Genomic DNA, 15566 nt, shown 5'->3' with positions numbered 1-15566 from the left:
TCCTTCGCCTGCCGCGAACACGTAGTCATGACCGCGGGCGGCGTTGGGTGACTTCGTGGAGGGGCTCGAAGGGCGCTGGACGCTCGTGTGCTCGTGGCCCGCTCTCCGTGCATTTCGCGCCTTCTCGTCTCTCTCCCCCGATCTCTGTGGAGCATTTTAGCCGTTCACGCTGCGTCTGTTTTACCCTTGGCTTTCCTCGCGCCAGGTCGGTTACTAACGCCTTCTTTCTCACCACACAGACGCGTGTCGACTCACCAAAGCGTTCTCACTCACTCCCAGTCTCCCGCTTCTCCACGCCCGATCCTGCCTACCCGCAGTCCCCTCTGCTCGAGCTCCCGCTCCCACCTATCGCCCCACCAATCTCGCCCAACCCAAGCGCGCCATGGAACAGCCCCATTTCCATCTTCCTACCGTCTTTGTCCGCCGCGCGCTAAGGCGGGAGGACCTCTTGGCAGCTCCCACGCGCTTGCGTCGGCGGAGTGCGCGCCGCTCCCGCGCGTGCACGAGCATGCGCACCTTGCGCTCGGAGGGTGCAAGACACGGCCGACGTTTCGCGCGGTCCTTTTCCTCCCGGGCGCGGAGTGAGGCGTGTTCCCGAACCGGACGGTTGACGAGGGGCCGCAGTTCGAGTTTGTGGGCTGCGCGCCGTGCGCGTGAATGTGAGGACGCAGGCCTGCGGACGCTTGGGACCGGGCGCGGAGGGGATCTGGCGCTTCGCTTTGACCCCCTCCGGTTCTTCGCGGTTCGGTGTCCCTCTCTGCGCCTTCAATCCCTTCCGCGGCTGGCCACGTCCGCGAGCACTCTCCACCCGCACGCAATAACATCAGGCCACCCTGCGCTCGCTTGCCGTCGCGCTCCTGCTCTCTGGGTGAGCAGAGGCATTCGGTTGTCTCCAGGACCTGATGCGAACTCTCGAAAGGCCACTCAGTACAATGCAAATGCGCGAGAAACCCTGCGCCCGCGCGTTAACGCAGTTGCTCTGTCGCTACGTGCACGACGCCTTTCAGGATTACGACGTGCGTGGCGTATTTTTCAGATCCTACAGTGCTAATGCATATACACGTCATCCCTCCGCTGATCTCCAGCCCCCTTGGGTTCAGATCCCGGCCCAGGAATTTCCCCATCCGCCGTCGTTGAGCCTTGTCCAGCCAAGCCTGGGATGACCCCGCGCACCGACAGATGGTCGAGGCGGACAGTACACGAAGGTGGGTGCAACTCCCCTCTTCCTGGATGTCGATATCACGCGCAGAGCGCGCTTGCATGTGTGCGGCGGCGTCGCAGGCACGCGCTCAGGGCAGGATGGTGTTCAGCGAATGCAGCCCGCGCGCGGTGTGCAGGTGGACGACGGTCGCACGTCGTCCGCGTGTCCTCACGGCGGGAGCGAGACCAGTCTCGCGCCCTCCGTACGCCTCCCGACGCGACCGCATTAGGACCCGTAATAGATAGGGAGCAGCGTACCCAAACGGCCCCGTTTGGGCGGGGATGTCGATGAGGGAGGCCCTGCCAATAACCCGTCCAAATGGACCAGCCGCTTGACGGTGGATGATCGGCCCGATTCTCCCGGTCTATCCGCGTTCGCTGTACCTGCCGTGCATGCACTCGCAGAACAACGAGGGGAAGACCGCGGCGCTGCGCGAGCCACTGGCGCGTCCAATCCCCAGCTAATCGCCGCATCCTGGTTTCAGATATCGCACTGCTCCATCCGACCATCTGAGCGTCTCGGCGACGGCGGGGACCGCTCCAGCCCCGACGGCGAACGCGTCCTGAGCGCCCACATCTCCGCCGTTCGTCAGACTGGGAGCCTCCGCCGGCCGGCCAGGTATATGCGGCCCTCGAGACGCGGTTGCCGAGCCCTCATCGAGAGGAAGCCAGGCCTGGAGCGGAGGGGGCCCCAACACGTCCTTCTACTACATGGCGGTGATCACTGTTTGCTGTGTGCACGCTGTGCCATCTGCGATTCACGCGTTCCCAGTATTAGTGGCATGCATACCTGCCCACTGTGGCTGTCCGGCACAGAAATATAGCTTTCGCCGGTGCTTCCCACCACACGTATACATGTGCGCCTAATCCGCGACTCGACATCTCAGACCACGTCCTGGCTTCGATACTCACTTGGCAGTCAGGACGCGCGATTTCCACACATCGGACGTGCACATTCGCGTGTGGACTCGCAACGGGCCCAGAGAGCACGACTTGAAAACTCCAGCCACCGACGAGCGTCCAAGGCCAAGTCGGTGCGGAAGGCACGAGGCTCAAGCTTCGAATTCTCGCGCACAGCTCTCGACAATGGAGACGCCGCTATAAGCACGCCGAGGACGCGTGCGCCGATAGCCCATGCCTTCCCCCACAGATTCCCCCATGGCTCATCCGCCACGTCCCGGTCCCGGACAGCGACCCCTCGTCGCCACCGAAGGCATCTCGGACGACGTGCTCGCCAACTCGATCACCATCTCGAGGCCCTCAAGGATGCTGCAAGCGCTGTCGGGGCCGTCCCCTTCCTCGGCGGCATCATCGCCACTGCACTCGGAATCGCGAAGGCCGTCGAGGTGCGCATTCCTCACATTCGCTCGGCTGCGTCTGCGCCGTCCTCATCTCTCACGACAGCAATCGAGAGCGAACACAGACGCGTTCGTCTCTGTCGCTGAGCGCGCGGCCACCCTCGCCGAGTACGTTCAGAAGAAGACTCTGGGCTTGAACGGGGGACGATCGGCGTGGACATGCAGGTCATCTTGCTGGAGCTACACAGGTGGGTGGTTTCATCGTGCTGGTGGAACGACTTAGTCGCCGATCGGGATGCAGCGCTCTGGTGAAGGTGCAAGACGCAGTCAACGAGAGCTGGAGAAGGGGCGCTTCAATCGTTTCTTCCGACGGGCAAAGCTTCACGGGAAGGCGCAGGAATGCCTACTGAAGCTGGACGATGCGTGGCGTTCGTTTGACGTAGGTGTGGTCTGGTCGAACCCAGCAAAATGCTGACAGAACATCCACACAGACCGCGATCCTGGTGCGACTGGAGCGCCAGGTTGAATCGCTTAAGAGCCAGGTTGAATCGCAAGCTCCATTCGAACCCGGCTCCTTGGTCAGTGCCTCCGCTCTTCCGACCACAGCGATATTCTCACAGCTGCTGCCAGGTACCATACGTGCCGTTCACATCGATACAGAAAGACCGCACGACGACGCAGTACAGAACTAGGACCCACAATGGTGAACAACGCAGCGGCATATGGGACAATCGTCCGGTGACAGTGCGCATGTACGACCACAAGTTCAAGGATGTACGTACCATGGTCCAGTCAATGCCTGATCCTTCTTACCGACGGTCCTCACACAGAACGTTTTCGAAAGCATCCAAATGTACTCTGAGAACCAGTACGCACTCATATTTTCGCAGTCCGAGTGCGTTTCTGAAGTACGCATAGCCAGGAGTCCCACGAAACTTTGAGCAATGTGATCGCTATGGCTCGCCCTCAGGCCGGAACCCAATTCTATGTCCTGGAAGGTAGTGCACCGTTTCCGCTTTTATCATGCAGTTACTGAACGTATATTCAGGTGTACGAAGATCTATATTAGCAGACTTCGGTAACAAGGACCCTGTGGTTTGGGTTAGGAAGCTTTATCAGCATGTGAGCATTTCTCGTGTCGTCGTCAAAGGAAAGCTGGCTAAGGAGGAAACATTGTAGTTGGTCGATGCAGCTGTAAGCATACATTCACCGGCAACGTAATCGCATTGAAAACTTCTCCAGAGCGCGGTCAAATTCGTTCAAGATCGGGCACTGATCCCCCTATTATCTGTAATTGTCTTTCTTTCCTCGCTCTTTCATACCTGAGATCTCAAACGTACCACAGGTTGAATCGATGATTGCCACCCACGAAGGTCCCTGTTTACCTTCCGCCGGAATCGATTCGCATGGTCAGCTCATTTTTGATGTGCAAGATCTGGAGCGTGGGAATACATCCTGTCTATTCACATGCATCTCTGGCCTATATTCAGAGGTAACATCCTCCTTATGTTCATTATCCTAGCGTTTACTGATGCTTTTATAAAGGCCCACAGAGACCATAGGCAGCACTTCCTTCCTGGTAAGGACTGTCCTATTCCACCTCTGTTCCAGGCTCATATACGGTATACCATCTGCAGAGGCTCCAGTTTTGCACAACTCGGGGTTCAATTTTGATGCTCTGGTACAGGCGCGTGACCATCTCTCTCATTCCAATTTCTCCCGTCTCTGGGATTTCGTCGCCAGACAGATTATACCGCTTAACAGCCTAGAAATCGCTGACAACGATGCCAAGCCGGGCGACTATGGCTACATTACAAATCACCCCGACGGCCCCCGTTTCGCGTACCTCGGAAATATCGATGATGTCTTCGAATCCTCAGTCGATATTGTGTGTGTCGAGCGTCGGATTTATCACGACATGCGTAGGACCCCGTTAAAGCACTCAACTTGGTCAAACAACGCAGTCGAGAGGTCAGGATTGTTCAGCCATCTGTTTAAAGCATCGTTTTTATCATCCCATCCTCGGCAGCGAGGAATTTACCATCGTTCCATCCCAGAACGACCCGGGTCGTTGGCGTATCGGCCAAGGAATCATATCCGGCATACCAGCCTACACACCCGCCAAATTCTTCACCGATCGGACCACGCACTACGTCTGTCCCGTCTACATGGTATAGACCTATCGGATCTCTTTCTCGGTAAGCTCACCAGTTACACTCATCACTCTGGTGCTGATGTTGCGACAGTCGATTTCCGCTATTATGAGGCGTGGGCGTGCATTGGCGAAGATCACACGCATGGTACACACAGTGCGTACGATGTGTGACATTTAACGTCATCCACGATCTCTTACAAGTGACTGTGGATACAGCAACGGCGTGGCTTCACAAGCAGCCACTTGACGAACACGGTGTGCCCCACGAGCCGTGGGCGTACTGGTCCTTTGATGAGGAGCCAGTGCCCGTAGGGCACCCGCCGCCAGACGTTCCACAGGGCCCTGGATGCTTCTGGGTGGAGTGCGTCATTTTCAGGGTTGCATGCGCGTGATACCCATGCTGATGCGAATCTGCGAGAACTGCAGACCGCCAAGGTTGTATGCCAGCGGTCTCGGTCCGTTTATTGCTCGAATGAACGTCATGCTGGCGGAGGCCAGCGAACGTGATCGGTGCGCCGGCACACACAGGAAAGCCATGGACACTGAGAAGATTGCGCCGCGCACGGGGCACTCATGCACCGGAGAGAGCTCAGACGACGACGACGACGACGACGCGGGGTACCACACAGCTGCGAGTGAATAAGAAACAACATAGTAGTACTTCCCAGATTCTACGCACACGCCACGCCAGTTGCTAGGCGGACCGAGAGATGTACTCCTGCAGCGCTTCGAAATTGTATCAGGCACGAGTACCCAATATCCCATATCGCGCTCGCGTCCGACGCGTTCCCATGCCCACTCTCGCACTCCACTTACGCTTCGGCCTCGGCCCGCGCTCGGAGAACGCGCGCTCTCATACTGCGTGCGAGGAAGTGCGTGAACTGCGCGATCGCCTTCTTGGGGCACGCCACGCCGGGAACGACATCCTAAGACGGTCGCGGCCCACGAGCGCGCGCCGCAGGAGACGAGCGAGACGTGGTCCGGCGAGCGAGCTGAGCTCGCGAGGTCGGTGCGGGAAGGTCGAGGTCCGCGGGGGAGAGTCGGTCGGTTGGGATGCAGAGCGAGGTGAGCGTCCACGAGGGTATTGATTAGCACCAACGGCGCGCCGAAAGAGGTGGCCGGTGGACGAAAGAGCGTGTACCCGAGCTCCTGGAACTCTGGTGGGATCGGAGGCGGGCACGCGTGAGGTGATAGCGAGGACAGGCTGTGGAGTCGACGTACAGTGGGCCACAGGTCGTGTGCAATGTGCGCGAGTGGTCATTTGTCGCCGGTGACTTTCGGTGCGGGTTTCAGTGTGGCTCTAAGGAACGCGCGGGTTATCACAAATAGGAGAACGCACAGCAGTCAAGGTCGAGCATGCCTCGCAAACTGGCCACAGGTCTGTCTTCTGCGCCATGCCCACCCTCTTGAATCGGCGCATGCGCGTCATGAAAAAGAGACGCATTTCTTCTCAGGTGCCAGGATCGTGCCCGGAATCCGCACCGTCGACCCGACTAGTGGACTGACGCAGTCCAAGCGTGCCAGAAGATAGCAATCGGCACGATCTTGGTGTCTGTGCCAACGCCGTCCGAGGAGGGTGGCTCCAACGCACTGCCGTCGCAGCGTCCGCCGAGCGCGCAGTGCGGGTGCAAGCTGCGCCCACAGCCTGACGCGGTGCGATCGCTCAGCGAGAACGGGGCGGAGCACACGAAGCGCAGCTGGCACGCACCGAGCCCGCCGTCTTCTGTAGCGCGAAGGCGATGGTGCGGCGCGCGTCGGCCTTGCCGCCACCCGCAGTCATCCGCGCCGCTACAGTGATAGGCCCGAGCGCGTGGAGATTGACGGTGTCGGCTAGACGACGGGCAAGCATTCGGGGGGAGTCCAGGCTGCGGGGGGAGCACGCGCGAGGAAGCGGGGCAGCATTTGGGGATGAAGTCAGAGTACGCACTTGGCGGGCGGGACACGGCAGTGGACGCGTACGCGGTCATCATCAAGGTTGCGAACACTGCAAGGGTGCGGTACGGAGCCAGGATGGGATGGATGAGCGGCGGGCGCGGGATGGTGGAATGGCGGGTACGCGTATATTTGGTCCCTGGCAGTATGCTGAGTGAGGCGAAAACGAGTTCTCGTGGGCGGACGATTGCCTAGAACGCATATGAGCGCGATGGGGAGATGCCACAGGAGACCGTCTCGCCAGATGGGGCGTTCAAAAGGGCATTGATCAGGAAAGGGACTGGTCGGGGGTGGAATGCGGTCCCAGCCCGGAGTTGACGCCTTCAGTCTGCTGGTGCCGGCCGAGCACGGCCGTCGGGCCGTCCCTCCCGCTCCCCTTCCCTCGAGCGCTCACGGCGGAGACGGCTCAGCGCGCCCCATGCGCTCTCCGCCTCTGCCTCCTCACCTTCCCTCTGCTCTGAACATGGCCGCTGTGAACACGGGCGTGCCTTCCTCGCACTCTGCATCTTCTCCTCCGGAATGGTGCGTGACGTCCCGTGAGTCCTGCTCTTTGTCTTTTTTCCCTCGCTGTATGCGCTCCACCTCCTTTCCACTCAGGCCTCGTGCTTACGCCGGGTCGCTGTAGCTTCCACAAGGCTCTGTCTGAATAACCCTGCATGCAGCTCCTCCCTGAGCCCTCGAACATCTCCGCGCCAGTCACGCTCGTCCTCAAGGGCCAAACGTTCGTCGTCGCCTCCACTGACTCGCTACTTGGACCACCGCGGCAGGAGCCATGTACAGCGGGAGCAGTCTGCCGTTCGCCGCTACTTCGCTCTGGTGCGTTCTCCCCCCACATGTTTTGCGAACGTCTGACGCACAGGCACGCTCACTGCAGTTACGAGCGCCCCGCGGGCCTCCTCTCCACACTCTACGTATAACTGCGCGATCCCCCTCTCGGAGCACGCCGTGCGGGGTACGACGTCAAGCACGCCCTCGCCCGCCCCGCCCGGCACTGTGCAGGCCCCAGACCGTCGCGGCCCACGAGCGTGCGACGCAGCGGACGAGAGAGTCGCGGCTGCCGAGCGAGTTGAGCGAGATCGGGCCCTGCCGGGAGGTCGAGGTCCGCGGCGGGCGGGATCCTCAATCGACCGGTTGGGGCGCAGGGCGAGGTGCGCCGCGTCAGCGAGGGCTTCGTTGGAGACGAGCGTCGCGCCGAAAGAGGAAGCATTGTGCAGGGATGGGGCGAACTAATCCAAACCTAGTATACAGCGACGGGGAACGGACAACCACGGCGGGGAGCAAATATAAAAATCTGCCACACCGCTGTGAGCAGTCGGAAAGACTGATGTGAGGGGAAAAGGGAACTTGACTCACGACTCATACGGCGCCGATGGGCCTGCCAGGGCTACCCGTATCTGACGACCTCGCGATGAAGCTGCCGCTATTCGGGTTAGGCTTGCGTCTGGGCCGATGCGCCTGATGTGTCCGACGCTGTGGACGTGCCGGTGCCGCCACTCTCGTTCGTCGTAGCCGACAACGCGGGCTTCGTCACCGACTGGCTTTCCCCAGGGTTCGCCGCCGTCGACGACGTCAGGGCGTTGGTGTGGCCCTGGTTGCCCGTGACGCCGACGGCGCCGCCCACGACGGCGGCGGCGGCGACGATGCCGGCGACGAAAAAGATCAGCAGCCACTTGCGGGTCTTGTACCACGGCCGTGCGGGGGCGCGGTACGCCGTGCACGCGTGCCCGTCCTCCGCCTTCGCCGCGCCGAGCGTTGCGGGGCGCGCGCGCGAGAGCCTTCGTCTCGGGGTTCCGAGATGTTGCGTCATTCCTGCGGGCGTGCGCGGAGAGCATGGTCAGCGCTCCGCCTTCAGGAGGGAAGAACCCGCGCTGGGACGGCTGGGACGGTAGAGACGGAGATGGGGGAGTCGATGTACGTATGCGTCGGTTTCCTTCCCAGCCGTCTCCCGTCGACCCAGCTTTGCATGCCCACCATCCCTCCCTGTGACCCATGCGCTTCATAGCGGGCGATGAGTGTACCCGGCCTGAAGGCAAAGAGACGTCAACGGGGGAGAGACGGTGGGCATACAGTTGGGGACACTTACCACCATGCTCTGCAAGGCTGCACCAACGACCGCTCTTGGATCAGAGACCTGCCCACCGATCCTGAGTGGCTATTCCCGTAGAACATGACGGAGGACCGCTGATGCACGAAGACAGCGGAGAAAGCGGCGGTGAGGGATGCCGCGGCGTTGTGGATCGGCAGGCCGCTTGTGCCTGGTGAGCGTGGCCATCCGTCGTCGGCGCCTGCTGTTTTAATCGCGCTCGAGGTACGGGAGCCGCGTAAACAGCCTACAAGCCGCGCCATACACGATCAGTACCAACACCCCGCACAAAAGCTGACTACGGACCTCATCATGCGTCTTCTTGACGCTCGGGTGCGATTTGACCGCCTCCGCATACTCGCGGAACCGCGCAAACCCGGGCCCCTCCAGGCGGTCGACGAACCTCGCCCAACGGGTGCTTGTCTCGTGCCGCATGAGGTGGTAGTGCCGGAACAGGAACTGCGCAACGGCGACGTCCGCGAGCGTGAGCCCGTCCCCGACCGCGAACTTGCTTGCCCCAAGGGCGCCTGCAGGCGCGCGTCGACGGGCCCAGTGTTCATCAGTGCGGCGCGGACCGCGGCCTCCCTTGAGGACTCCCATTGGTTGACGAAGAGGCGCAGGCGTGTACGCGCGATCGGATCGGTGGGGATGAGCCTGCGGAGGGGTACTCATCGGCGATGATGAGCGACTCGGTGATCTTCTCGGACGAACGCGAGGGCTGGTCGGGAGGGACCTCGGGCCGCAATAGGTGATGAAAGGAATCTGAGGCGGAAAAGACGATGAGAAAACGATAGTGGACTAAGAGGGGCTTGACTACCTTGGCCGTCGGCGAGATGCTGCCCCAGACCGACCTGTCCATGAGGTTGACGGCGTAGTACTGGTGCATGGCCTCGGTCGCTTCCAGTACGCTGACAACGCGGCAGTGAACGTAGGGGGGGTACTGCAAGAGGTATCAGCCCGAGGTGAGGCAATGAGAAGAGCGTCCAGCACTCACCGAGCGACCGTAGAGGGTGATTCACTCAGGCATGTTGGCCGTGTGCTTTCACGGTGTAGAAGGCGGCGGAAAAGTGTGTCCGAGCACAGTCATAACCATCATATTCTATACCCCTCGTTTCTCCACAGACTCCAGTGCGGTGTGAAACGGGAGCTTGCGGCCGCAGACTGGCGAATCCCGCTTCACTGGCGATCCCATGGGTGGTTTGACGACCGAGGCGCAAACGGCTCGCGGTTCCCGCACTTCTGGGTGCCACGTTGAGGGGACGCGGCACCGCGGCGGAGCACCGAGTGAAGGCACATAAGTGAGAGGATATCCCGACGTCGGGATGATGGGATAGGGCGTCCGTGGGGAGGCGTCTTGCGGGCGTTCCCGGACTCCTTACATTGGACGCAGAGCAAGAAACCGTCCGCCGTTCATTTCATATTTGAAATGTGGGCATCGGCCGAAAGCAGCACGCTTTACTTGAGAAATGAGATCTAGTAGAAAAGACGTGACTGCATACCAGACGGGTCTGACCATGGCGCGAAGCCACCACCAGCAGCTACAACGTCCCCTTGAACACGGCCACCTGCGCTTCCTCAAACGGCGCCACGAGAACGGCGCCCAGCGCGCAGATACTCGCCGACCAGACCAGCAGGGGCGAGTTGATGCGGAAGACCGAGATCGTCCGGCCGAATTCCAGCCACGAGCCGGAAGAAGGTAATCGTCATGACTGGCAACAAATGCGGTCAGACCAAGCGGAGAGGAATGAGCAAGGCAACGTACTATCTGTGAAGGTAGGGACGACGAGGGAGAGGCTGAACGGGGGAGCGAGAAGCGTGCATTCAAGTGGATCGCGAGGATGGTGAAGGAAGCAACCATCTTGAATATAAGTGGGCACATAGTCAGCTGGTGTCGGAGTACAGACGATGGGTATCGACGAACCAAGATGGCCGCCATGAGGAACGGGTTAAGGACCGGGGCTAGACGGTATACGGGAGCTGACATCAGTGATTGGAACGCCTCAGCACGAACGCAAAATGCGTACGATACCGAGGCAACGCTACGATGCGTGTCAGCGTGCGAACAAGAGCGACTTTAGGACACTCACGTTCCGGCCACCTGAACGCAAAACAGAGACGAAGACCGCTCTGCGCAGGTCATCCGCCCGCGGCTTGTATGTAGCCACGTGGACAATCTTCGACTTGTCTTCCCGGGCCCTCATCCGACGCCTGAGGCAGCGCTGCCTCAACTTCGACCCACATTGTGGGCGTCGGCGAATACGCGACGTAGAACACAGCAATCGCCAGCCACACGAAGGCTACTCCACGTCCGAGGAAGAAACGCGCGTGTCCGGTCGACGCGAAAAACGAAGGGTAGCGCGGCGGTGTATACTACCCACACGGTCAGCAAATGAACTTCACAGTAAAGGGGGCAAGCAAACGCACGGAAAAGACCCAGGCCTATGAAACTCAGGTGGAACGCCTTTCTTGTCGCGTAGGTTGCCGTCCCAGGCGATGTCGGCCACTAGGAATAGCGACCAGCCGAGGTTGTTAAGCTGTTCCATGAGCAGAGACCGACGTCAGTCATCAGGACGAGGACAGTTGAAAGCACGCACGAGGATGAAGATGGTTGTCTTGAAGACTGGGTAAAGACGTACGCTCTCTCGTCGTCCGAGTAGAGCTCAAGAAAGAGCTCTTCCGTGTGTTTGGCGATCTGGTGCACTACTTGAATGTTCGTCAAGTACTCCTGCAGGCTCGATATGAGGACGAGGGTCGGATCGCCAGAAAGGCATGCAAACCGTACTCTTGGATGAGGGCGGTACGAGTGACCGGTGGTGTCGAGCCCGAGCAAATGCAGGAAAAACAGTCTGCCTGCCTTGCAAACGGGCGTGGCGTCCGAGGGTGTGTTGTGGAGGAGGGCGCGCGGGGGCTCCATAACCCAGACGTCCAGAGACGTGGCATCTAGGATGTGTTCGGTCTCCCAAGAGCTTGCGCAAAGACTGGAACATACCTTTCGTTAAGTCCTCCTCTTCGCCGTAGCACCACATCTCCTCCACCAGGCTTTCCAGGAGTCGCTCCACGCGCTGAAAATTGACAGAAAGTTCGAAGAGCCGAAGAAAAAGGTCGCGCCTGTGTGATTGAACACGGAGTCGAAGTCGACCTCCTCCAGGTTGAAAGTCGGATGGGAGTTGGGATCGAGGGAGGCCACCCACCGGGTGCGCCTTTGGTGCACAATCAGTCAGGAGACGCAGAACAACACTAGACACCCACGTACCTCCGTCACAGCAGACACTTCCTCGTACATCCCGCCTGGAAGCGCAATGTTCGACCGCACGCAGAAGAACGAAGCAATGGCGACGTACCGGTGAGCGCGACATGCCCTGGCTTGCTTTCCGTGGGGACACGCGTATGAGACATACCCCATGCCCTACGCTCCTCAATAATGGACCTTAGGTAAGAAGCGACGACCTTCGGTGGACCAGGAACCAGGCGAAATGAGGAGGTCCGCGCGCAAGCCGTCCCCTGCGCCGCGATGTGAAAAGGAGGGCCGAAACGAGTCACGCGCAGACATACCTGGAATGAGAGCGAGCTGCTCGGACCCCGCGGTCTTGAACGAGTGCTGTTGCATGTCTTGGACGGCTGGATCGGTGAGGTAGCAGTCGAAGACGGTGCCAATGTCAACCAGGTGGAAGTCGAGCCCTGTGAGCAAGAGTCGCCACGCGGGGCTGGATATCGCCGCGGCGGTTGTCGGTTCTATGCAGATAGGTTCATGTATACGAGGTTGGAATGTGGGATGTGAGGAGTGGAAGGCGGCGCGCGGCGCGCGCGAGTGAGTGTTACTGAAGGATGAGAGGCGCGCCCGCTTCGACTCCCAGCGGCCCCGACGCGACGCGTTCGCGCCTGTTCTCGCGCGGCGCGCGTTGTGTGGCGCGCTCTCTTGACTGGGCTCAACTTGTCCACCACCACCGCTAGCCCCACCGCTAGCGGTCTTCGTGGACGCCGCACTCGGTCAGTATCAATTTTATCTTGACTACACGGTCTCTTATTAGCAGCCATGGAGGATGGCCGCAGTCTCTCGTCACCCACCCTGTTCGATCGACTTGAGTCTTGACTCTCCACCACGATGAAGGTAAACAAAGGTTTGCATTCGGACCCAGTGTTCGGACGTCGACATCATTCGCATCTTCCACCACAGATCCTTGAGTCCTCGAATCATGTGTCGCGAGCGAGGAGCACTCTTCAAGTGCTTCCTCATCAACGATTTCTCCTCCGCTCGCCCTAGGCCTTCTTCACCGTCTCCACCGCACCGCCTCTTCCTGTACCCACACCGCTGTCGCGTCTGCAACCACGATACCCGCTGTGACCGCGTCCGCGCCCTCCAACGAGTCTCGCCCCGCCGGTGACGTCTCCCCCTCCTACACCGCCGCGTCTACACCCACGTTAGCGTCCTCCATCGCTGGTGACGTCCTCGCCTCTCCCTCATCTTCCCGCGCTCATTTCCGCGCTCACGGCGGAGCCCGGCCGGGCACGCTGCCAGGGCTCGCGATGGCTCCCGCGTCGGCAGAGCCTGACGAAGGAGCACGAACAGCGGGGACGCGTCGGACGACAAGAAGAAGGAGGGTCACGACTCGAAGAGGAGGTGTTGGAGGGCGACGTCGTGCGCTCGTCGGAGCGCGATGACACACCCCCGGCTCAGCGTCACCGGGAACTGGCCGAGTGGCGTCGCGGCGGTGGATGCCGCGCTGGAGAAGGGCGCGAAGGGTGCGTGATGCTCGCGCGCGACGCGTGGTTCGTTTGTGCTGGGAACATACAGCCACTGACGTGGGCGTTGGTCGTACAGTGGATCGCCGTGATCAATGCACTTATTCCCGAGGCCTCTTTCCTATTCACCAGCTCGGATGTCACTGTCCCCAGCCCGGCCTTCGTTATCTACGGCCTGTTCCCTCCCGACCCCAATGGAACCCGGCGTTCAACGCGCGCGCATACGTGCAGGTGAACCTGAGGCAGGTTGACGGCCGGATCGATTACCACGTGAGCATTCTAGTCTCTTCTCTTCTATCACTTCTTCTCCCTCACTCCTCCCTGCGCAGCTGTGGATGTGTTGCTTGCACCATGTCCTTCCTCTCCGGCTCCCGTAGGAACACAAATCGCCCCCGGCGCGCGCTCGTCACGCCGGACATGTATGCCAGCTGCAGCGGTGCCTCGGTCTACTCCGTCGACAAGCCGCCCTCCGTCGTCCACAAGCACCTTCAACCGACTTGCCACCAAGCTCCACTCCAATACCCAAACGTCCGCGGCTGCCCCTGTCGGCCATGTCGTGACACCGCTCTCGTATCGGCGCAGTAGTTCGCCGACCCCGGCCCGATCGCCCTGCATCCGCATGCCGGCGGCCGGGCAAGCGGGCCAGGAGAAGGTGAGGATATCGCGGGCGAGTTGTTCTGTGTCGACCCGCTCATCCAGCGACAGCGCGTCAGCATGCGCCCCGCTGCGGAGGCCGCTCGATGGCGAGCACCAAGATGCCCGGTAAAGCATTGCCGTCGTCGCCTGGCCGCCATATCCCCGGACCTGTTTTCGCCTGTGCACCTGCTCTCTCTCGCACGCGGGCCCTGTACAAAACCCTTGACCTCCGGAACACGGACGACGAGCACATCGAGAATGGCATCACCCTGCTCTCCCGGCCGAGACCTCTCGCAGCACTGGTGCGTTCCTTCGTCTGCCACGAACGCGTAGTCATGACCGCAGGGCGGCGTTGGGTGACTTTGGGGAGAATCTCGAAGGGCGCTGACCGCGAAGCTCGTCGACGAGGTGCTCTCGTGGCCCGCTCTGTGTGCATTTCGCGCGTTCTGGTCTCTCTCTCCCGATCTCTGTGGATCACCCCAGCTTTCCACACTGCCTTCTATTCTTCCCCTTGGCTTTTCTCGCGCGAGGTCGGTCACTGACACCTTCTTTCTCCCAATGCAGACTCTGTATCGACCCATCCAGAGCGTCCTCGCTTACTCTCGGGTCCTCCGCGCCCTCTGCCTCTTCCGCGACTCCACCCTGCCTACCCCGCCCTCCCTTCTGCTCGAGCTCCCGTTCCCGCCTATCACCCCGCCGGTCTCGCACAATACAAACGCGCCGTCGAACAGCCGCCCAGGATGGCCCTGCGCACCCGACGGATGGTCGGGGTGGACGAGTACACGAATGTGGGTGCCAACTCCCCTCTTCCCTGCATGTCGATGTCGCTGCGTAAAGCGCGCATGCATGTGCGCGGCAGTGTCGTAGGCACGCGCTCAGGGCGGGAGGGTGTGCAGCCAACGCGAGCTACGTGCGACGCACGTCGTCCGCGTGTCCGGGCGGAGCGCGGGAGACCAGCCGCGCGCCCGACGCGACGCCTCCCAACGCGACCGCTGTCACGAGCCGCCACGGACGGGGGAGCGGTGTACCCCAACGTCCCGATTCTGGGCGGGGGATGTTGATGAGGGAGGCCCTACCAAAAACCCCTTGAAATGGGACCGGCATCTTGAGGGACTGGACGATCGGGCCCGTTTCCGCGTTCGCGGTCCCTGCCGTGCATGCACTCGCAGAACAACGAGGGGATGACCGCGGCGCCGCGCGAGCCACTGGCACGTCCAATCCCCAGCTAATCTCCGCATCCTGGTTTCAGATATCGCACTGCTCCATCCGACCATCTGAGCGTCCAGAGCGTCGGCGACGGCGGGGACCGCTCCAGCCCCGACGGCGAACGTGCCCTGAGCGCCCACATCTCCGCCGTTCGTCAGACTGGGAGCCTCCGCTCGCGGCCAGCCAGGTATATGCAGCGCTCGAGACACGGTTGCCGAGCCCTCATCGACAGGAAGCCAGGCCTGGAGCGGAGGGGATCCCCGCGGAACATGTCCCTCTATGACATGGCGGTGATCACTGTTTGCTGTGTGCACGC

General features: G+C 61.0%; 2 protein-coding genes across 2 annotated transcripts; one reads left to right on the top strand and one right to left on the bottom strand.

The window, feature by feature from the left end:
- Positions 1–2358: 2358 nt before the first annotated feature.
- BXZ73DRAFT_81106 (uncharacterized protein) lies at positions 2359–4496 on the top strand (the record flags this gene model as incomplete). The annotated part of the gene is made up of 12 exons (XM_048023429.1): positions 2359–2546; positions 2605–2666; positions 2724–2746; positions 2782–2937; positions 2990–3076; positions 3129–3272; positions 3329–3393; positions 3417–3496; positions 3547–3620; positions 4044–4077; positions 4136–4386; positions 4425–4496. The coding sequence occupies 12 exons, from the start codon at positions 2359–2361 to the stop codon at positions 4494–4496; spliced, it is 1236 nt and encodes a 411-aa protein (XP_047873319.1).
- A 3518-nt stretch (positions 4497–8014) lies between these two features.
- Positions 8015–13961, bottom strand: BXZ73DRAFT_105860 (uncharacterized protein; the record flags this gene model as incomplete). The annotated part of the gene is made up of 18 exons (XM_048016412.1): positions 8015–8394; positions 8968–9195; positions 9263–9608; positions 10431–10526; positions 10590–10627; positions 10693–10707; positions 10756–10766; positions 10908–11038; positions 11089–11202; positions 11259–11393; positions 11451–11608; positions 11658–11730; positions 11860–11868; positions 11922–11956; positions 12010–12031; positions 12096–12169; positions 12221–12346; positions 13895–13961. 18 exons carry the CDS (start codon positions 13959–13961, stop codon positions 8015–8017), a joined length of 2058 nt encoding a protein of 685 aa, XP_047873318.1.
- Between the last annotated feature and the right edge of the window lie 1605 nt (positions 13962–15566).

Source organism: Epithele typhae (assembly GCF_022376455.1).
Source record: "Epithele typhae strain CBS 203.58 chromosome Unknown BXZ73scaffold_72, whole genome shotgun sequence".
NCBI classification, from domain to species: Eukaryota; Fungi; Basidiomycota; class Agaricomycetes; order Polyporales; family Epitheliaceae; genus Epithele; species Epithele typhae.
This window is presented reverse-complemented; position numbering and strand designations above follow the sequence as displayed.